At 60.5% G+C, this 18571-nt stretch overlaps 2 protein-coding genes across 19 annotated transcripts in view; one reads left to right on the forward strand and one right to left on the reverse strand.

The window, feature by feature from the left end:
* SCRIB (scribble planar cell polarity protein) overlaps window positions 1-18571 on the forward strand; it is a 52637-nt gene that overhangs the window by 28490 nt on the left and 5576 nt on the right. For 6 of the 18 annotated variants that reach the window (XM_079984069.1, XM_079984070.1, XM_079984067.1 and 3 more), the window contains 23 exons: window positions 79-168; window positions 359-436; window positions 926-1243; window positions 1481-1561; window positions 2236-2520; window positions 2770-2880; window positions 3667-3843; window positions 4195-4311; window positions 4671-4859; window positions 5037-5156; window positions 5314-5370; window positions 8276-8347; window positions 8445-8528; window positions 10204-10491; window positions 11624-11692; window positions 11833-11883; window positions 12294-12338; window positions 12696-12821; window positions 12928-13035; window positions 13122-13374; window positions 13743-13929; window positions 14245-14337; window positions 14424-14618. In XM_079984069.1, the coding sequence (XP_079840195.1) occupies window positions 79-168; window positions 359-436; window positions 926-1243; window positions 1481-1561; window positions 2236-2520; window positions 2770-2880; window positions 3667-3843; window positions 4195-4311; window positions 4671-4859; window positions 5037-5156; window positions 5314-5370; window positions 8276-8347; window positions 8445-8528; window positions 10204-10491; window positions 11624-11692; window positions 11833-11883; window positions 12294-12338; window positions 12696-12821; window positions 12928-13035; window positions 13122-13374; window positions 13743-13929; window positions 14245-14337; window positions 14424-14618 (3194 nt within the window). Of the gene's footprint in view, window positions 1-78; window positions 169-358; window positions 437-925; window positions 1244-1480; window positions 1562-2235; window positions 2521-2769; window positions 2881-3666; window positions 3844-4194; window positions 4312-4670; window positions 4860-5036; window positions 5157-5313; window positions 5371-8275; window positions 8348-8444; window positions 8529-10203; window positions 10492-11623; window positions 11693-11832; window positions 11884-12293; window positions 12339-12695; window positions 12822-12927; window positions 13036-13121; window positions 13375-13742; window positions 13930-14244; window positions 14338-14423; window positions 14619-17116; window positions 17279-18571 lie in introns of those variants that run through there. The other 12 variants (XM_079984082.1, XM_079984084.1, XM_079984083.1 and 9 more) reach the window with 10 other exon arrangements.
* The window catches only part of IQANK1 (IQ motif and ankyrin repeat containing 1), a 36063-nt gene continuing 34538 nt past the window's right edge, over window positions 17047-18571 (reverse strand). The window contains exon 15 of the mRNA XM_079984298.1: window positions 17047-17551. Coding sequence (XP_079840424.1) covers window positions 17428-17551 — 124 coding nt within the window. The 3' untranslated portion in view covers window positions 17047-17427. The remainder of the gene's footprint in view (window positions 17552-18571) is intronic.

Below are 18571 nucleotides of genomic sequence, written 5' to 3' on the forward strand. Positions count from 1 at the left end.
CTGGTCCATGGTGCCCCCCCTCGTTCCGTATGTCTTTGCTGCTGTGTCTCCCCTAACATTGCCCCCTTTTGCTTCCAGCTGACCCTGAGCATTGTGCGGCAGACGGGGGGGCTGGGCATCAGCATTGCGGGGGGCAAAGGCTCCACCCCCTACAAGGGAGACGATGAGGTACGGGCAGCTGCAACAGGGAGGCTTTCCACGTGGGGTTGGGGCGTCCCCTTGACCTGGGGCAGCTGTGGGGCAGGGAAAGGAGTGGCCGTTTTGGCTGGAGTGGCTGACTTGGGGAGCCGAGTCAGGCTGCTGAGCTGCCACTGCCCAGGAAGCCCCCCCCCCCCTGACAGCTCCACTCTCTTTGCAGGGCATCTTCATCTCCCGCGTCTCTGAGGAGGGTCCGGCTGCCCAGGCAGGGGTGCGGGTGGGGGACAAGCTCCTGGAGGTGAGTCGTTGAGCCCCCTTAGGTGGATTGGGGAGGAGACATCTGCATAAACCCAGGGCCAGCTGCTCCCTCCTGCCATCCCCTTTTTGGCAGGCCCTGTCCTGGGCATAGAAGGCCTTGCTCAGCCCCTTCCAGGCCAAGCTGCCCCCCAGGTCCCATGGCGTCTCCCTTGGCCTCCTGCCCGTGGCTGGTCTCTGCCTGCCTGCCTGGGGCCTGAGTCACCAGTCAGAATAAGTACATGCTGGAATTGCCAGCAGCAGCCCAGGCTCCCTCGCAGCTCTAGGTGGGCATTTGCTTCTGCGTTGCCCTGCAGAGGGGGAGGGGAAGATGGCCCTTACCAGACTGCCATGGGAGGGGGCTGCCTGCCTGCCTGCCAAAGCAGTGCCAGGCTCCCCTTGGGGCTCTCTGGAGGGGGCCGGGGGGCCCTCTGCAGCCGGTCTCTGGCCGGGCGCTTGCCTGAGCCAGCCCCCTCTTTTGCGCCCCCGGCAGGTGAATGGGGTGCCTCTGCAGTGCGCGGAGCACCATGTGGCGGTGGAGGCTCTGCGTGGCTCGGGCACCACAGTCTCCATGACGGTTCTGCGGGAGAGGATGGTGGAGCCGGAAAACGCCGTCACGGTGACCCCCCTGCGACCGGAGGACGACTACAGCCCCCGGGAGCGGCGGGGGGTGGGCCTGCGCTTCCCAGAGAGGCCTGAGGGAGCCCCCCTGACGGAGCGCCTCTCCACCTGCCTCATGCGCAATGAGCGGGGACTGGGCTTCAGCATCGCTGGCGGCAAGGGCTCCACACCCTACCGGCCGGGGGACACGGTGAGGAGGGGAGGGAGGGAGGGAGGGAGGGAGGGGGACCGCCTCTCTCTGGCTGGCAGCCGCCTGGCAGGGGCTTCGGCGACACCCGATCCCGGCCTCTGCGCTTATTCCTGGCTCCTCGCTGACGGGGGCACTTCATGCTCCCGGGACGGAGGGACAGAGGGGCCCTTGCCTTGCCTGGTGACAGAGGAGCAGGGGACTCTGCAGGGAGGGGCCCTGACTTTCCTTTCCCCCCAGGGGATCTTCATCTCACGGATTGCAGAGGGGGGCGCAGCCCATCGGGACGGGACCCTCTGTGTGGGCGACAGGGTCATCTTGGTGAGTGGACTCTCTTGGGGGGGGCTTCCTGAGGACCAGGCAAGGTTCCTCCAGGGGGCTCTGGGGTCCCCCCTGCCCCCTGCTTGCCCGTCTAGCCAGGGGGGAAGTGGGCTGTGTTTTGGAGGGGGTGATGTTGGAGTCACCTTTCTGGGTGGGTGGGCACGGCAGGTGGGGGGGCCAGCCGTTTTGTTCTGAAGCTCTTTCCCTCCCTCCCCTCCCTCTCCTGCTGCTCCTCTTCCTCTTCCTCCTTGTGGCCTGTTTCTCTGCCCCCTCCCGAGGCGCAGCCGATCTCTGCTCAGCAGCCATGATGAGAGAGGATGGGGGGGTAAGCCCCGAGACGGCCTCGTCAGTGCTGGCTTCCGTCTGCCTGTCTGTCTGCCTCCCTCTCTCTCCTCTGCCCTCTGCTGGGTGATGTACACTTTGCCCCACACCTCTTCTCCCCCCCCCTTTCTTTGGGGACGAGGGCAGGAAAAGAGCTTGCGCTCCTTGGCCCCCTGTCCTGAGCTGCTGTTTGCCTTGATCTGGGGGGGGGGGAGAACACGCCTTGCCCTCCCAGCCCCCTTCCGCCTGCCGAGGCTGGGGTCCCTTGCCTCTGGTCCCAGGCCTGGGATTGGGGGCCCTGTGTGCATGCCCTCCCTGCCTCCCCCTTTGACGCTGGTTTGGGGCCGTTCTAGATCAATGGGGTAGACATGACGGAAGCCAGGCATGATCAGGCCGTAGCGCTGCTTACCGCCGCCTCCCCCACCATTGCGCTGCTGGTGGAGAGAGAGGCTGTGCTCGCTGCCCCCACCGCCGCCACCCAGCCCAGCGAGGAAGACCTGCCCTTGGGGCAGCGGGCACAGCGGGCACACTCTCCGCCACCACCGACCCCCACCCGCGGGGAGAGCCCACCTGAGGAGACGCCCCTGCCCCACAGGAGCCACCCCGCCCAGAGCCTGGAGAGCCAGTACCCCACGGAGGTAGGTGAAGGGCATGGGGGGCACTGTCTGTCTGTCCCCGTGGGAAGCTGCTGGCATGGGGAGCCCCTCCTGTTTGGCCCCCGCCCACCCTGGGAAGTGCCCTGGTCACCCTGGTTTTTCCCACCTCCCCTTTGGATGTGGGTCCCTCCAGCCTCTTTCCCCCCCTGGCCTGGAGTCGGGTCCCGGCATCTGCTCCTCCATGAGGCCCTCTCTTGACCCTGGCTTGGCTTTCTTGCTTTCTGCCCGCAGGAGGTGATCCTGGTCAAAGCGGGGGGGCCGCTGGGGCTCAGCATTGTGGGCGGCAGTGACCACTCCAGCCACCCCTTTGGGATCCATGAGCCGGGGGTCTTCATTTCCAAGGTAGAGGCTTGCAGGGCTGTGTGTGGAGCCCTCCCCTGAGAACACTGTGGCTGGGAAGCCTAGGAGTTACTGCACAACCAGTTGACTCTGCGAATCTTGCCATTCCATGTGCTCCAGAGCCCCCCTTGGAGGCCCAAAGAGCAAGGAAGCCCCCCCCCCAATTCTCCACTTTCTCTTCTCAGAGCCCCCTGTTTTCATTAAATTATTTTTAGTAGCAAATTTTAACAAGGAAGAACAGGGAAAGAACCAGCCCGCCCATTAGGGGTTCCAACACCCCTCAGTGCAGCCATCTCAGATGAAACACAAAAGTGGATTGCAGGCCCCCCAGGGGCGCAGAGAGAGCCTCCCCTGAGATGGGCGTTGATAGGGAATGCATTCAGAAGTGGCCAAGAGGCAGCCAGGCCCTCAGACTGTTGTATAATAGTTTTTCTGGGGCTGGGCAGGCTGTTAGCACCAGAAGAGCTTGCAAAGTCCACGTTTGTTGGCCTTCCATTAATCCCCATAACAGGAATGTGATTTAAAAGTACACGGACCTCTGCAACCATTGAGGATTTTGCCTGTGAAAAGTGGATAGGGACAGCAGCCACGTCAGACCAAAAGGAAGAGAGATATATGTGTATCAGCAGACAGAAGTGCCTCTGGGGGGCGGGGAGGGGCCCATCTTCAGCCTCTTGGCCAGGCCAAGTGCCCGTCTGGCTGCAGGTGCTAGGGACACTGCCAGCTTGCCCCCCCCCCCCCAGGCCACAGGCAGGGTTCTTTCCCACCTCTTCTGCGCTGCCTTGGCAGGTGATTCCTCGTGGCCTGGCCTCTCGCAATGGGCTGCGGGTGGGAGACCGGATCCTGGAGGTGAACGGCATTGGCCTCCGACACGCCACGCACCAGGAGGCCGTTACTGCGCTGCTCTCCAACACGCAGGAGCTGAGGATGGTCGTCCGGAGAGACCCTCCGCCCCCGGGCATGCAGGTAGGGGGCGCAGCTCTGCTGTTGTGCCCCTGGAGAGGCGCCTCCACCACTGGGCATCTTCAGCCCCGCTGGGATGTGGCTGGGCTGACCCACCACAGCTCCCTCCCCTCTGGCCTGCAGCCTCCGTGGCTTCCCCAGGATGGGGTCTCCTGCCCCCTCCCTGAAGGCCTCCGCTGCCCACCCCCTGCTTTCCCAAAGAGCCTTCCCCAGTCAGTGCCCGTCTGCTGGAGCTGAGGTAGAGGCAGCCAGGACTGGGAAGGAGGAGGCCCCTCTGTCCTGGAGGGGGGGTTAGGGGGGCTGCTGCCCAGCTGCCCAGCCCCCCTTCCAACTTGCTCTTGCTCACTCTGTCAGGAGATCTGCATTGAAAAGAGGCCAGGGGAGAAACTGGGCATCAGCATCCGAGGAGGTGCCAAAGGCCACGCGGGGAATCCCTTTGACCCCACGGACGAGGGCATCTTCATCTCTAAGGTACGGGGTGGCACTCCCCCCCCCACCCTTGCTGAAGTTTGCTGTGCTTGACTGGTGCCAAGTGGGGGAGGGAGGTCCCAGCTGTGTTGGGAAGGGCCCACAGCCGTGTCTCCACACCACGTCCCTCCCACCCAGGGTTGCTCTGAGGACTTTGGTTGGGGGGGGGGCTGTGGAAAGCAGAGTTCTGGAGCCTTGAGCAGAAGGTGCTGGACCCCCTGCCTGCCCCCTCCCCAAACCATGAGGCCCTTTCTGCCTCCAGGGCCCCTCCAGCTCTGGCTGCTCCCAGGGCCTTGAGGGTGGGGGTTGCCTCTCTCCCTCCCCCCCCCAGCTCCTTCCTCACCCTCTTCTGCTTTGTGCAGGTCAGCTCCACAGGGGCTGCAGCCCGTGACGGGCGGCTGAGGGTGGGCATGCGCATCCTGGAGGTGAACCACCAGAGCCTGCTGGGCATGACGCACACGGAAGCGGTCCAGATCCTGCGCGCTGTGGGAGACACCCTTCTGGTGCTGGTCTGCGACGGGTTTGACCCCAAGGCTGTGGCGGCCATTGAGGTGGGTGCTGGGGGGGGGCCTTCAGTGCCTTTTCCTGCTGAAGCCCTGTGGCGAGGGCAGCTTCTTAAAGAGGAGGTGCACCATGGGTCTGGTGTGTCCCCCCAGACACCCCCTCTGCCTGCCTCTGTGCTGGGCAGGGACCAGAGCCCCCCCTCACCTCTCTCGTCTGCCACCCAGATATCTCCAGGGATCATTGCCAACCCCTTTGCGGCCGGCATCGGGCGCAAGAACAGCCTGGAGAGCATTTCCTCCATTGACCGGGACCTCAGTCCGGAGGAGCTGGACGTCCTTCAGAAGGTGAGGCCTGTGGTTCCCAGGGGAGGGCAGGCTTAGGTGCCCCTTCTCTCTGGCAAGGCTGCCAATCCCCGCCCCGCCCCCCAGATCTGGAGAAAAGCCCTTGAGGAGTCTGGCTGGCGTGTGCCCTCAGCTCTGACCGCCTCCTTTGTGTCCCCAGGAGTTGGAGATGGTGAGGGAGACAACCCAGTGGGAGAGGGAAGAGACGGAGAAAGTGGTGAGACATGATGGCCCTGCTCTACCCTTCCAGGGTGAGGGAAGGGGGCTGCCTGGATCGGGGCCTCCAGTCCCCCTGGCAGCCCCCTTCCCTCCCCCCCGCCTGCTCCTGCTGGGGCTGCTTTGGGGCCTGGGCTCTTCCCCCCAACCGCTGACTCCGCTGAGGCCTCCTCTGCCCCTGGAAGCTGCGCTTTGCTTTGGGCCGGGAGTGAGGGGAGAGGTCCGGCAGGGAGTGGCCATTTGTCCCGGCAACCTTCCCTCTGCTTCCTGCTCATCCTGCTCTTGTCTCCCCCCTTGCGAGTGCATCTGCCCGGCCTGGGCAGCTTCCCGCCTGCCTTTGCCCGTAGGAGGCTGCTGGTTCTAGCCCAGCCCATGCCCTCTGCCTGCAGTGCCAGGTGACTTGGGCCTCCCAGAACGCCTGTGCCACCTTCCTTGGCTCCGTGGGGGGGAGATGCATCTGTTGCTGAGATACTGTGCTCAGCAGAGTGTTGTCGTCCCCTTTTGTGTGCCTGGCCCCCCAGCAGGGCCACAAGTCTTCCTCAGCCCTTTGCCAAGAGGTTCTGGAATTCGGTCTCAGGGCTTGCGCTGCTCCATCTCTGAGCAATGGGCCCTTTTTGTCTAGTGGAAACCAGGGGGAGTCTGTCATTGTCTGGCCATGATTCAGGGCTGGGGGCGTTCTCCTTCTGGGAGCAGCGACAGGGGCTGGGAGCCTTTTTCTCTTTGACCAGGATCCGCCAGACAGCTTCTTCACCACAAGGAGGCCCCCGTAGGTCTTCCTAGGGGGACCCACGGTGGGTGAGGTGGCCACACTCTGGCTCCCCGTGGGCACAGTGCCGGCCACTCAGGGAGGGAGGGAAGCCCCTCTCTGTGGGTCTGTGCGAGGCAGAGGCAGACGGGTCCCGGCCAAGCATATGGCTTCTTCCGTACCTGTTGAGTTCAGATATTCCCTTCTGAGGAAGAATCCTTGCGCCAACCTCCTTCTGTGAGATCTCGGGAGTCTGGATTGCTCTGGGAAGGAATGTGGGCGTGGAATGGCCCAAGAGACGAGGCCTGGTTTGGCCAGGAGGGCAAACACTCATTCCTCCCTTTATGTGAGGCTGGAGGAGGCAGCTGGGCTCTGGGCTTTGGCTGCTTGTATCTTGGTGCTCAGGGCCAGGCTGGGTCCTCCAGGGGGATCCGGCGGAGGGTTTGGGGAGTGCCTTGTGCCACCTGGAGCCCGGACGTCCAGCAGAAAGCAGAAGGCCCCAGCCCCTCAGTCCAGCTCCTCAGCCGCTGCAACTGGTTGTGCTTTGGGGCGGCTTCCAAATGGAGATGTGCAAAATTCCCTCCAGGCTTCATCTTAGCCAGTTCCTGTGAGGAAACTCCTGAGCTAGTCCTCAGGTCAGAGCGAAGCCGAGGTCCAAGGAGCCGGGTGCCTTTTCCTTCCCCAGGGGGCCAAGCCTCTGGCTGTGGCCTCCTTCCTTGGCTGCTGCATACGTGAGAGGCAGGGGGGACACTCTCCTTCATGCCTGGGGGAAAAGGCAACCATTCACCAGCACAGGAGGAAAAGAGAGAGAGAGAGAGAGAGAAGTGGGTGGGGGGCAAAGGGGAAGGAGCAGCAAAGAGCCTCCGGTGGGAGTGACTCCAGCTGGGGTCCCGCAGGGAGGGGGCCAGATTTTGGAAACTAGGAAATGACTCTGGAGCAGCCGCCCTCCTGCCTGCCTGCCTGCTTGCCTGCCTTCCCGCAAGAGCTTTGCCCAAGGCCAGGGCCTTTCCACGGCACCTGCCTCTGGCTGTGGGGGTCTGTAGTTTGCTTTCTTTGAAAAGGACAGTTTTTAGGGGGGCAGGAAAAAAGGGTTATTTCCCCCGGCTTTCAGTGGTGTTCATCATCCTAGTTAAAGTTCTCTCTTCCCTGCTTCATTAGGAAAGGAATTGAAAATAAAACTGCGATTAATATAATACAAATCTGTGATGCAACTGCATTCAGAGTCCGCTGCACAGGTGGGGTCACCTCACCTTAAAAATTGTAGAGTTAGAAAAGATTCAGAAAAGGACAATGAACATGATCGAGGGAGGGATGGTAATAATAATAATAATAATAATAATAATAATAATAATAATTCCCCAGCCACTCTGGACAGTTTCCCCAAAAACATTAAAAATACAATAAAACATCAGACATTAAAAACTTCCCTAAACGGGGCTGCCTTCAGATGTCTTCTAAAAGTCAGGTAGTTGTTTATTTCCTTGACATCTGATGGGAGATTGTTCCACGGTGTGGGTGCCACTACTATGAAGTAAAAGTTGCAGCATCAGGGACTTTTTGGATTATAGAAAAAGCTGGTCATAGGCGACCTGAAAAAAGTTTATAACATGATGCCTGACCTGGAGAAAGTGGAGGGAGGAAAGTTTTCCTCCCTCTCTCATGACGATCAAACTTGTGGACACCCGTGAAGCTGAATGTTGGAAGAGTCAGGAGTTGAAGTGGGGAACTGCTGGCTGCAGGAGGCAGGGATGGCTTCAGAAGAGGATTGAGCAAATTCCCGGCAGATGCGGCTGCCTCTGCCCTGGGGGAGGAGGCTGGCTAGATGGGCGCCCTGGGGCTGAGCTCTTCTGATGCTCTTGTCACAGAAGCAGGAGGGGGGCTAGAGGGAAGACCCCAGCCCCCCACCCCCAGGGCAGAGCCTGGGAAGGGAAGGGCCCCTCTGTCTGGCCCTGGCTGCCTGCTTTGCTGCAGACCCCGCTGAGAGGCCAAGCACCCTCTGGGACCCCCTGGGCCCTGCTTCTGGCTGTGAAGTTGTGGGTTCTCCTTGGGACTCTGCCTGCCGCTCTGTGGGTCCCTGGGCCTGATGCTGCCCTGCGGGTTCTGCTGCTGACCCCTCTTGCTCTCTCTTTGCTTGTGCCGCCCGCCTGCTGCCTCTGCGAAGGAGCGGAAGCGCCGGGAGCGAGAGACGGCCACGCAGCTCCTGGCAGAGGAGGAGGAGGAGGAGGAGGCCGAGGTGAGAGGGGGCGGCTGGGCTGAGGGCCTGAGGAAGGGGGCTGGGCTGGGTGGTTACGCTCCTGAGACCCCCCTGACCCTCTTCCCCCTCCCCACAGGACCTTGGCGCTGAGCCCCTGCAGCTGGACTACCGCACCTTGGCAGCGCTGCCCAACAGCGGCCTCCAAAAAGCCACCCGTGGCGTAAGTGATGGGGATCCACTGGCTGTGGCGAAGGGCGGGCTGGATCCCAGCCAGCCTCGGCTGCTCCCTCTGCCTTCAGCCAACCCAAGCGATGGCTCTTGTGGATTGGGGTCCCTGGCGAGTCTCCCCAGCTGCTTTGGAGACCTTGTCACTTGGAGGGGGGGTCCTGTGCCCTGGAAGCAGCTGCTGGCTTCAGGGCTGGCTCTCGGGGGGGGGGGGGGAGCGCAGAGAAGCTGAGGAGAGAAGCACCCAGAGTTTGGAAGGGAGATGGGAACACCAGGTGACCCTGGAGGCAGGCAGCAGACCGAGGGGGGGGACTCTGCTTCTGGGGGGACGGGGCTGGAGGTTGCCCTCAGCAGCAATGAAGAGCAGTGGGGTGTTTGCGCGCCCCCCCACTTGCCCGAGACCCAGTTGGCCTGGCTGGGTGAGGAGGGAGCAGGTGGGCTGCTTGGGGGCCATTTTTGCTTCTCTGGAAATCTGATCTGCCTGAGTGAGATTCCTGAGCCAGCCCAGCTCTGGGCTATTTTGGGCTTGCCTGGTGGGCGTTGGAGGAAGGGGCTGGGCGGGGGGGGGGTCTTCCTTTGTCTGTGGCTGCTGGCAGGAGCGGTGAGTCTCTCTCTTTCTCCTGGCACCTGCAGGGCTTTTCCTCTGGGCACAAGTGAGCGGGCAGCTGGTGGGCAGCAGCAAGTGGGAGAACTGCTTCCTCAGGCTCGGTCAGGGCCAGGGCTCTGCTACTGTGCCTGCCTTCATGGGGGGGGGCAGGGAGCAGGCAAGCTGTGCCCCTCTGGATGTGGCTCAGCCTGCCATGTTACTCCTGGTGCCAAAGGGCAGGAGCTCCCTCCCTCGGCTGGGTGTGCCAGGGATGGCGGGGGACGAGGGGATGGGCGTCCCAGACAGGGGTCCCTGTGCGGAGACCTTTGGTTTTTTCGGAAGGAGGGTGGCAGGGAGAGGCCCTTCTGTCCTGCCGAGCAGAGCAGGTGACCCTGTCTCCCCCATGGAGGTCTTTCTTGGCCCTCCGCCCCCTTGGCTGCCTCCCCCCGGCCAACACAGAGGGGCTTATTGCCACCCTCCCTGCATCCACGGGGGCTTCCTGGGCAGAGGCATGGGGCCTCCCAGCCCCCTCCTCTCCTTCTGGTCCCATCCTGAGACTCCACCACTGCTGGGATCAAATGGGGAGGGGGGTATTGCGGGGGGGGGGCACTCCCAGCCCCTTCTGCTGTAGCTGGAGGCCTCTCTGTTTCTCTGAAGTTTCCTTCTGCCTTTCAGTGTTAAAAAATAAACATGTCCCGGATGGTTTGCAGCAGAGCCCGGCTGTTCCATGGCTGCGTCTTGGGGTTCTGGCTTGTGCCCAGAGGGAAGATGGGGTTTGTGGGGAGGCCTCCCCCCCCTCCCCCCAGGCAGCAAGGCCAGTTACCACAGAGGCTGCTGTTGGTGGTGGTGGCGGCACTGGGCGTGGCAGTCCAGCATGTGGCCTGCCATGCCTGTGCATTGCAGGGAGGCATCTCCACACCCTCCTGCACCCCTGGGCAGGTCTCTGTCTCCCCCTCCCTGTGGGCCCTGCAGGCATCTAGGGTCCGCCCCCCCGGCCACACAGCAGGGAGCTGCTCCCGTGAGCCACAGAGCTGCCCCACCAGCCATGGCCCCTGAAAACGCAGTTCTTGTGTCTCTTCCTCAGCTTGCCCCTCCTGGTGCCATGGAAAGGGACCCACGGGCGCCTCCCCTGCCGGCTCCCCCTCCCTTGGACCTGGACCAGGCAAGCCTTGCCATGGCCCCCCCCTGCGGGGCTGCCCTCTCACTGCCGACTGCGGAGGTGGAGGAGGAAGAGAGCTTGGTGGACTCGCAGCCCATCCCCTTCAGCGCCAATCCCTTTGTGCTGGCCAACCGGCAGGGCAAGGCGTGCCTGGGGGGACCTCCCCTTGGCTATGGCAAGGGGGGAGTGCTGAAGACCAGCCTCTGCACCAAGGCAAGCGGCCTTGTGGCCTGGCCTGCTGTGTGCTGTGCCTCTGCTGCATGCCGGGGCAGCGGGGGAGAAGGCAGCCAAGGCTCACGTTTGGGCCGGGACCCTCTCCGCCCCCCATCTCTTGCCTGAGGGGGGCTCAGCTGCTCTGCACTGCATGCAGGAAGTGTGTGTGTGTGGAGTGGAATTGAGCAGGGGACGAGGCAGGCGAGCCCAAGCTTCTGCCGTGGGGACGTGCCTTTGCAGGGCAGGAGGACGCGGCAGTGGGCTTGGAGAGGAGGGCCCCTGCTGGCCCCCGCTGGCCCCTTCCTCCCTTGGCTCCCTGCAAAGTCTTTGGGCTGCTCCTCCGTTTGGCTGCTCTTCTGTTCTGCTTGGCTACTAACCTGCTTTGGGCCTGGCTCATTTGGGCAGCGTTTGTTGGCTGCCCCCGTGAGAAAAGCCCCTGAGCCCCTCTTGGAGGGGCCACTAACATGCAGACGCCTCTTTGACAGTTTGTACTCATGGTTTGTTGTGCCAGTTTTGTCAGCCTCTTTGTGTGTCTGTGGGCAGCAAAACAGGAGAAAAGGAATAATTCTAAATGTCCAAAGAGGGTGGGATTTTGCACTGTGCACAGTTCCATCTTGACTGATCCAGCCACTTGGGAGTTGGCACGGAAGCGGGTTCAGGTGTTCGGATCCTATAATGTGCATCCATGGGGACTAGGAGCTTGTGTAGAGGAAGACATGCGCTGCATTGGGAACGGAGGGTGCTGTTCCTTCCCTGCCTTTTGGCAGAGTTCCAGCATTGCTCAGCCAATGAAGAGATGCTCTTTCAGCAGGTCACAGCAGGGGGTGGGCTTCTTAGTGTGAGCAAAACTAGAGGAAGGGGTGTCCTGAGCATGGCGGGGGGGGGGGCAGAGGAGCTGGCGCTGCTCTGAGTGGCAGTTGGCTCAAGTGGAGGAAGAGTGTTGGCAGGTTTGTGGCTCCAACTGGGGAGATCAGGCAGATTCAGCCAGAGCCCCTTTTGAGGGGCAGATCCCATAGGGAAGGGGCTTCTGCCTGGGGGTTGGGAGGGGCTGGTCTCTCTGGGCACCCCTGGGGTCCCTCAACACCACTGCCCCCCCCCCCCGCTCACCAGCTGTCCTTCCTCTCCCTTTCAGGCCCTCTCGGGGGAAGGGGAACTGGGAGCCACCTGGCGAGACTCTCCCTACTCTCCTGGCAGCCAGCAGGTAAGGGGTGCTGCAGTGGGGGTGGAGGGGGCTGCGGTGTGTGTTGGGGGGGGGGGCTTTCCTCGGCCTATCCTGCCTGTCAGTCAGCCAGACTCTCTGGTTCTCTCTCTGGTTCTCTCCCTGGCACTGCTGCCTTCCAGCCTCCTGCTGCCCCCCGGCCAGCCCACCTGGTGGGCAGAGAGACCCGCTTTGTAAGTGCCCCCTTGGTGTGCTGTGCCCGCTCTCCTCCTCTGCCCTGGGTGGGGGGAGGGGGCTGCTGAGGCTGTGCTTGGGGAGGATGCTCTGTGGGGCTGGGCGGGGGACCCTCACTACTCGCCCCACTGGCTGCTGCTGGTCTTTTTGGCTGCTTCTGCAAGAGTGGTTTCTAGCTGTAGTCTGGGAGGGGCAGGAGGAGCCAGTTTGTGGCATCACTGGGGGGCCTTTCCAGCATAGTTCAAGATGTGGAGTCTCTTTTGGGAGCAGGGGCAAGAGCTTAATATGGGGTAAGTTTGGGGAGGGGCTCCTGGTTCTGGCATGGCCAGCTTGGAGGTGCCTGGGCTTGGGTGGGGGCCCCCAGCGCCCCTCCCGGCCCCCAAATGCCTTCCTGACTTTCTCCTTCCAGGCTGTCGTCCACTTTGTTCCCAGCCACAGCGAAAGCAAGTCTTCGGTGAGTTCTCCTGGCCTCCTCTGGCGCCATGTGGGCCTTGGGCTGTGACCATTGGGCGCCTGCTGCCTCCAAGGGGCCTTGCCCAGCCCCTCTTGGCATCAGCAGGACTCTGAGATGGTGCAGCCACTTGCAGTCAGAGCACGGGGGGGGGGGTAGTTTGTCACACAAGTTTGTGGGCGACCCCCATGCTTGGGGACACCTTGCTTTAATTCATTTTGTCCAATTTGTCCCTTGTTATCAGAGGGTAACAATCAGACTTGTGTAGCCATTGCCCTGACCTTTGCTTGCCTTTGGGTTGGAGGCTTGAGTTTGCTCTAGTTTGTTCTGGCTGACTCTGCCCCCCCCCCCCAATGCCAGACCAAGCCGGGCGTGATCCAGCCCGTCACCCGCATGCGCCCAGCCCCAGCCCTGGTGACCTCGGAAGGCCGGGACAGCCCCAATCCATTCCAGCAGCCCGAGCTCTGCTCCAGCACCCACAACTCTGTAAGTTGCTGCCCTGGGGCTGATGGGGGGGTGTGCTGGTGGCTTGAGTGGCACCCCCTTGGCCTGGGGCCGCGCTCCCTCTTGACTTGCGCCCTCTTGCCCCCAGCCGCGCTCTCCCAGGCCCCCCTCGCCAGGCGACGTCCCCGTCAGCGCCAAGCAGGCCTACAAGGCCTTTGCGGCTGTCCCAGTTCCACATCTGCTCCTGGAGCCTGAGGTGAGTGGGGGGGCGGCTTGGGGGGGGCCTTGGGGGGCAGAGTGCCCTTTGCGGATGCAGCCATTGCCTGCCCTTTCTTCCCTCAGGAGCCCCAGAAGCAGAAGAGTGCAGAGCAGCCTCCCTCCCCATCTGAGGTGAGTTTCAGGGGAGCGGGGGGCCCTGCTTCTCCTGGCCAGGCCCCACTGCTGGGGGGCGGCCTGCACAGCCCAGAGCAGAGGTCCTTCCGCGAGAGGCAGAAGTACTTTGAGGTGGAGCTGAAGCAGCAGCCGGCCGAGAAGCCGCCCAAGAGGGTGTCGCTGGTTGGGGAGGAAGACCTGAGGAAGATGAAGGAGGAGGAAGGTGCGTGCCATGGGGTTAGCCAGGCCAAGGCCCCCCAGGGGCTACTAGCCCAGAGGCCGCTAACTGCTGGGGGGGGGAGGAGCTGCTCTATAGTGAAACACTATAGTGAAACCCCCCTCCCCCTCCATGTTTGGCTAAGCAGCGCTCTGCAGCAGCCGCCGGCCTGGTGGGGAGGAGGAGGACATAGAAAGATGGGGTGGGGTCCCCTCATGCCTTTCAGGAGGATCCCCCCCCCCCGCCTGTCTTCCTGGTTCACCTTTGGATCTCATTCGGCTGCTCCCTCTTGGAGGCATTCCCTTGCCCAGCCGGGGTCCTTCCACCCTTGGGGGGCTGTGGGGAGGCTGACCTGCCGGCTTCTCACTTGGCAGCTCGCAAACTGCAGCAGAAGCGAGCTCAGCTGCTGGAGGAAGAGGAGGAGGAGGAGGAGGAAGAGGAAGAGGAAGAGGCCGCCAGGCAGAGACGCCCCCCAGACGTCCCCTCCAGCATCTTCATCGAGGGTGTGGAGTACAAAGTGGAGAAGCTGGATGGGCAGAGCCTGCTGCCCTCCACGCCCTGGTGAGTGAACTGCGTGCCTTGCCCTCTGCGCTTGTGCCCACGCCGGGGAGGGGGCAGGGCTTGATCCGGAGAGCGCAGGCGTGCTCTGTCTCTCCAGCCCAGCGTCCCCTTCTGCCAGGAACCAGCCAGGGCCCCTGGTGGGAAGAGAAGCCTTCTCCCTCCTTCGTCCACAGCTCTGGGATCGCCCTCCAAGTCCCAGCGCTTGGCCTGAGGGCTTCTAGCGTCCGCCTGCGGACTCCTCTCCCCAGGGGTCCCCTTTGGGCTCCGCCCCGTCCCTGCCCTGGCTGGGGCTCACAGAGCTTTGTGCCCTGCCAGGTTCCCAGAGCCGGAGAGGCAGAATGGCTCCTCGCAGAGGAATTCCCTGGAGGAGGGCCGGAGGCCGGAGATGCGGCCCACTTCCATGGCTGGGTAAGATGGGAGGGCAGGCGGAGGGTGGGGCCTGTGGGGCAGGGAGGGTGGGTCTGCCCCACTGAGCCACGCTCTCTCCTGGCCAGGCTGAGCCCCGTGTACCCCAGAAGTGGCAGTGAGCCTGGGGCCCCCGTCAGGACGGCGAAGGCCGAGCGCCGCCAGCAGGAGCGCCTCCGCATGCAGAGCCCAGAGCTGCTCAGCGCCCAGGAGAGGAAGGAGCTCTCCCCAGCCGAGCGCCGGGCGCTGGAGGCCGAGAAGAGGGCCATGTGGCGAGCTGCACGGTAGGTGGGGAGGGGCGGGCAGGGCCAGCATCCCTCTCCCGCCCCCCAGACATGGTCTCTGAAGGGGGCTGTGGAGCACCAACTCACAGCATGTTGGGTTTCGCAGCTGCTTGCCTTACTCATCGGTTGCCTTTGCTAGATCAGGCCAGAGTGGGCCCTGCATTCGCCCCACGGCCAGCCGGGGGTCCTCAGGTGGGGCGTGTGGGAGGCCAGGGGGCCACCATGGGTGCCTCTGCTCCGCTTCTGTGGGTCCTTCTGCTCCCGTGGGTCCCTGTGGCCTGAATGTTCACCCCATTGCCTCGCCACCAGTCCTGACAGAATGCAGGTGGGGTTAATGCCCCATCCACCCCCCACTCTGCCCACCTCCCTGGCAGAGCTGGCAGAGGGGCATTGGGGAACTGTCATCCTGCATGGACCATTCCCTGGTAAGGTTTGGGCAGAAGGCAGCTGCTCTGCTTTGCCGGGGTGGGGCACCCACTGCGTTGGGGTGGCGTAAATTAGCCTGACTCAAAACAGGGGAAGTGGCACTGTTGCGCCTGCCATGTGGTGGTGACTGCAGCAAAGAAATCTGACTTTATCATCACCATGGCTTCCACAAGTAGCTGTGTGGCCAAGCTTTTCTGAGTGTGAATGACCTTGTGTTCCCTGGCCAAGAGACGGTTGCCCTGACACCCCCGGGGGCTAGCCACAAGATCCCTGCCAGGCGTTTGAGGGACAAAATGACTCAGATTTGGACAGAGGGATGCCACCACAGAGCAATCTAGCAGAGGCATCTAGCACACGGTCTACTTCCTCTGCACTGTATCAGTTTTGATTATTGCAGCCTGAGGATATGGACAAGCGGCTTGAAGAAGTGCGACCAGCCTTGGCCCTTGCTCATCTTGGCCTCTTAGAACTAGCCGCAGGGGCTGGCTGGGGGTCAAAGGAGGCATTGATGCCTCCCCACTTAATAAGACCTCCCTGGACCCAGAAGCGTGAGGCAAATACTGGCAAGTGGCAAGTGGCCGCTTCCTGGCGCTTGAGGAGGTGGCAGCCCCACATCACGCACCCTTGGAGGAGGACTTTCGAGGAGGCATCATAGCTGGTTAGTTGCCTCTGTTGAGACGCTGTCGGCAGAGGCAATTAAGTGGTGATGAACATAGCTACTGTCTATCGTATTATCTCTGAGGAAGAAACATACAGTAACAGGAATTAACTTGCAAATGCTCTGGAAGGATTGCTCCCCTGCTGTGGGATGGAGGTATCTTCAAAGGACTCAGACAGATGGGGTGAGTAACCTGGGAGCGGAAGAACCACAAACGTGCCCCAGCCCCACTCAATAGCCCTGGAGGTCAGTCCCTGGGGCAAAGACCAACAAAGCCGCCTTTAATTACTTCCAAAACATCTATACTCCTGAAAATGTCTCTCTGTCGGTTAAAAGGTTCATTTGAAATACGACCCAATGGCTGGCAGAGACCCCATTAAGAGGATGAAAAAAATAAGAAAGAAGCATGCTCTTTTAAGATATATACCCCCAAAAAGTGACAAGTGGGGTACCTCAGGGTTCTGCCCTGGGCCCGTTGTTCAAATTCCTCATAAACAACTTCGATGAAGGAATTGAGGTGATGCCCATCAAAATTGCAGGTGACACCAAACTGGGAGGGGCAGCTAATGCCTCAGAAGACAGAATTGGGATTCAAAAGGACTTTGACAGATTGGAGAACTGGGCCCAAGCTAACAAAATGAGTTTCATCAGGGACAAATGTCATGTTCTGCACTTAGACAGGAAGAATCAGGTGCACAAATGTAAGATGGGGGACACCTGGCTAATAATAATAATAATAATAATAATAATAATAATAATAATAATTTGTACCCCATCTGGCTGGGTTTCCCCAGCCACTTCCAACAGAGATTAAAAATACATTGCCAGTAATATATTGGAAAAGGATCAAGGGGCTTAGTGGACCACAAGTTTAACCTGTCAACATTTTGAAAGTGGACAGATGTCAATTTTTACACAATACAATAAGATGACAACTACAAAGAAATACACAGTCCTCTCCTGAAGGTAATTGTCAGCCCCCACCACCCAGAGAAGGTAGCCGTCCCTCTCAGCTCTCCCTGAGGGGCCTCCCTTTCTTCTCCCATCTTCTCATGCTGGGAGACCAACGTTTCCCCGTCTCCCGCCCAGGACCCTCCATCAACAATCTCCCACCCCCATGAATGCACAATCCCTGGACCTTAGCAAAGTTCCCAAACGTACGACTCCAAAGAAGAAAGAACATGAAGAAGACTAAGAAAAGAAAAGAAAAGAAAAGAAAAGAAAAGAGAAACAAGAAGAGAGAGATAGATAAAAGCAAAATAAAAGACAAAAGGGAAAGAAATGTTCTATCTGCTGGTTGCATAAAAAAGGGGAAAAAGATTACTTAAAACATTCAGTCCATGATAATATCAATCCAGTATTTATTTTAAGTCAAAGTGTCTCAGAATCATTTGTTTCTTTCCCCTTTTTCTAGTTTTCACCAGAAGGGAGTCAGAGGAACAGAGAAATAGTGGTAACAAGAGACAAAATTCTAGGCTTTAAGGATGAAGTAAAAACTGACAGATCATTGGGTCCAGATAGCACTCACCCAGGAGTTGTTAAAGCGCTCAAATGTCAAATTGCTGGTAAGCTTAAACACACACACACACACACACACACACACACACACACACACACACAAAAACCCTCTTGTCACTAAGATCAGCCCTGGAAAGTGGCCAGTTGTTAGATTTTTTTAAAAAAAGGTTTCTAAGAGAGGATATGATGAATTACATGCTGGTTAAACTAACATCTGCTTCCAGAAAAACTGGCTCCAGAAGGCATTGTTGCTAGAAGATATAATTGCCAGATATATAGAAGGACGTGTCTTGCTGAAATGGAAGTAGCATGGCTTCTGCAGGGATAAGTCCTAGCAAAGAGAAGAAAAACCACTTATTTGCACAGGACAAAGTTCACCTTTCTGCTGAGAGGCTGCCATGCCCTTTGCCCAAGGATGGAACATTTCATGTAGTCCAGAGGTTTGAGAAGAGGAGGAGCCAAGATGGAGCGTCCAGGTGCTCTGCTTTGCCTCTCGGGGTTCTGTCCGCATCCTCAGGCTGCTCAAGTCCAGAAGGAGCCAAAGGGGCCCAAGAGAAATCGGCTGGCCCTGCTCCGCCTGCAGCCCCCAGTCTGAAGGGAGGGGAGCTGCTTCATCTGCAAAGACCCTGAGGCTGCCCAGAAAAGCTCTCCTGGGTGAGATGCCATGGCGGCTGTCGTCACCAAAGGGACAGCTGCCCCACCAGCTCCAGTCCGCACTGGAGGGGGTTGGCTGCACTGGGTCCAAGGGCCCTTCTTCCGCCTATCAAGTCCCCCCTCTGGTTCTTGTTGCGGCAGGACGAGGAGCCTCATCTGCTCGCCGCTCAGTTCAGTCTCTGCCCTTAAGTGGCCCCCATTTCGCCTCCCAGGCCGTTTCCTCTTTCCTCTCCGTTGCTGCTCAGGGTCTGGTTGGCGAAGGCAGCCCAGGAACAGAGAGGCCAGGTTTTCTGCAAGGGGCTCAGCCTGGCAGCGGTGCCCTGAGCCATACCTTCCAAATCTCCACAGGGCTCTGGGGACCTCAGGCAGCCCCGCCCCTAATAAAGACCCTGAACTGGCTTCCCTCCTCTCCTTCGTCCCCCTGCCAGTTGCTGATGCCAGCCGGGAACCGAACGAGAGAGGCTGGGAGGCGTCTTGGGAAGAGGTTCTGGACCGCCTTCCTTGTCTCCCCTTGTGTGACTGTGCCCCTCAGAAGCCCAACCCATTTGGAGTCCCCTTCCCTCACTGTAGCTGGCTGCATGTGGAGCCCTCCAGGGCAGCCCCTGCCTCCTGCCCCCCTCCACCCATCTGTATGCACCTGGTGGGACTCGCTTGTCTGTGATCTGGGGGGGGGGCAGGGGGGACTGCCCTCTTCTCT

This window comes from Podarcis cretensis (genome assembly GCF_951804945.1).
Source record: "Podarcis cretensis genome assembly, chromosome: 7".
NCBI classification, from domain to species: Eukaryota; Metazoa; Chordata; class Lepidosauria; order Squamata; family Lacertidae; genus Podarcis; species Podarcis cretensis.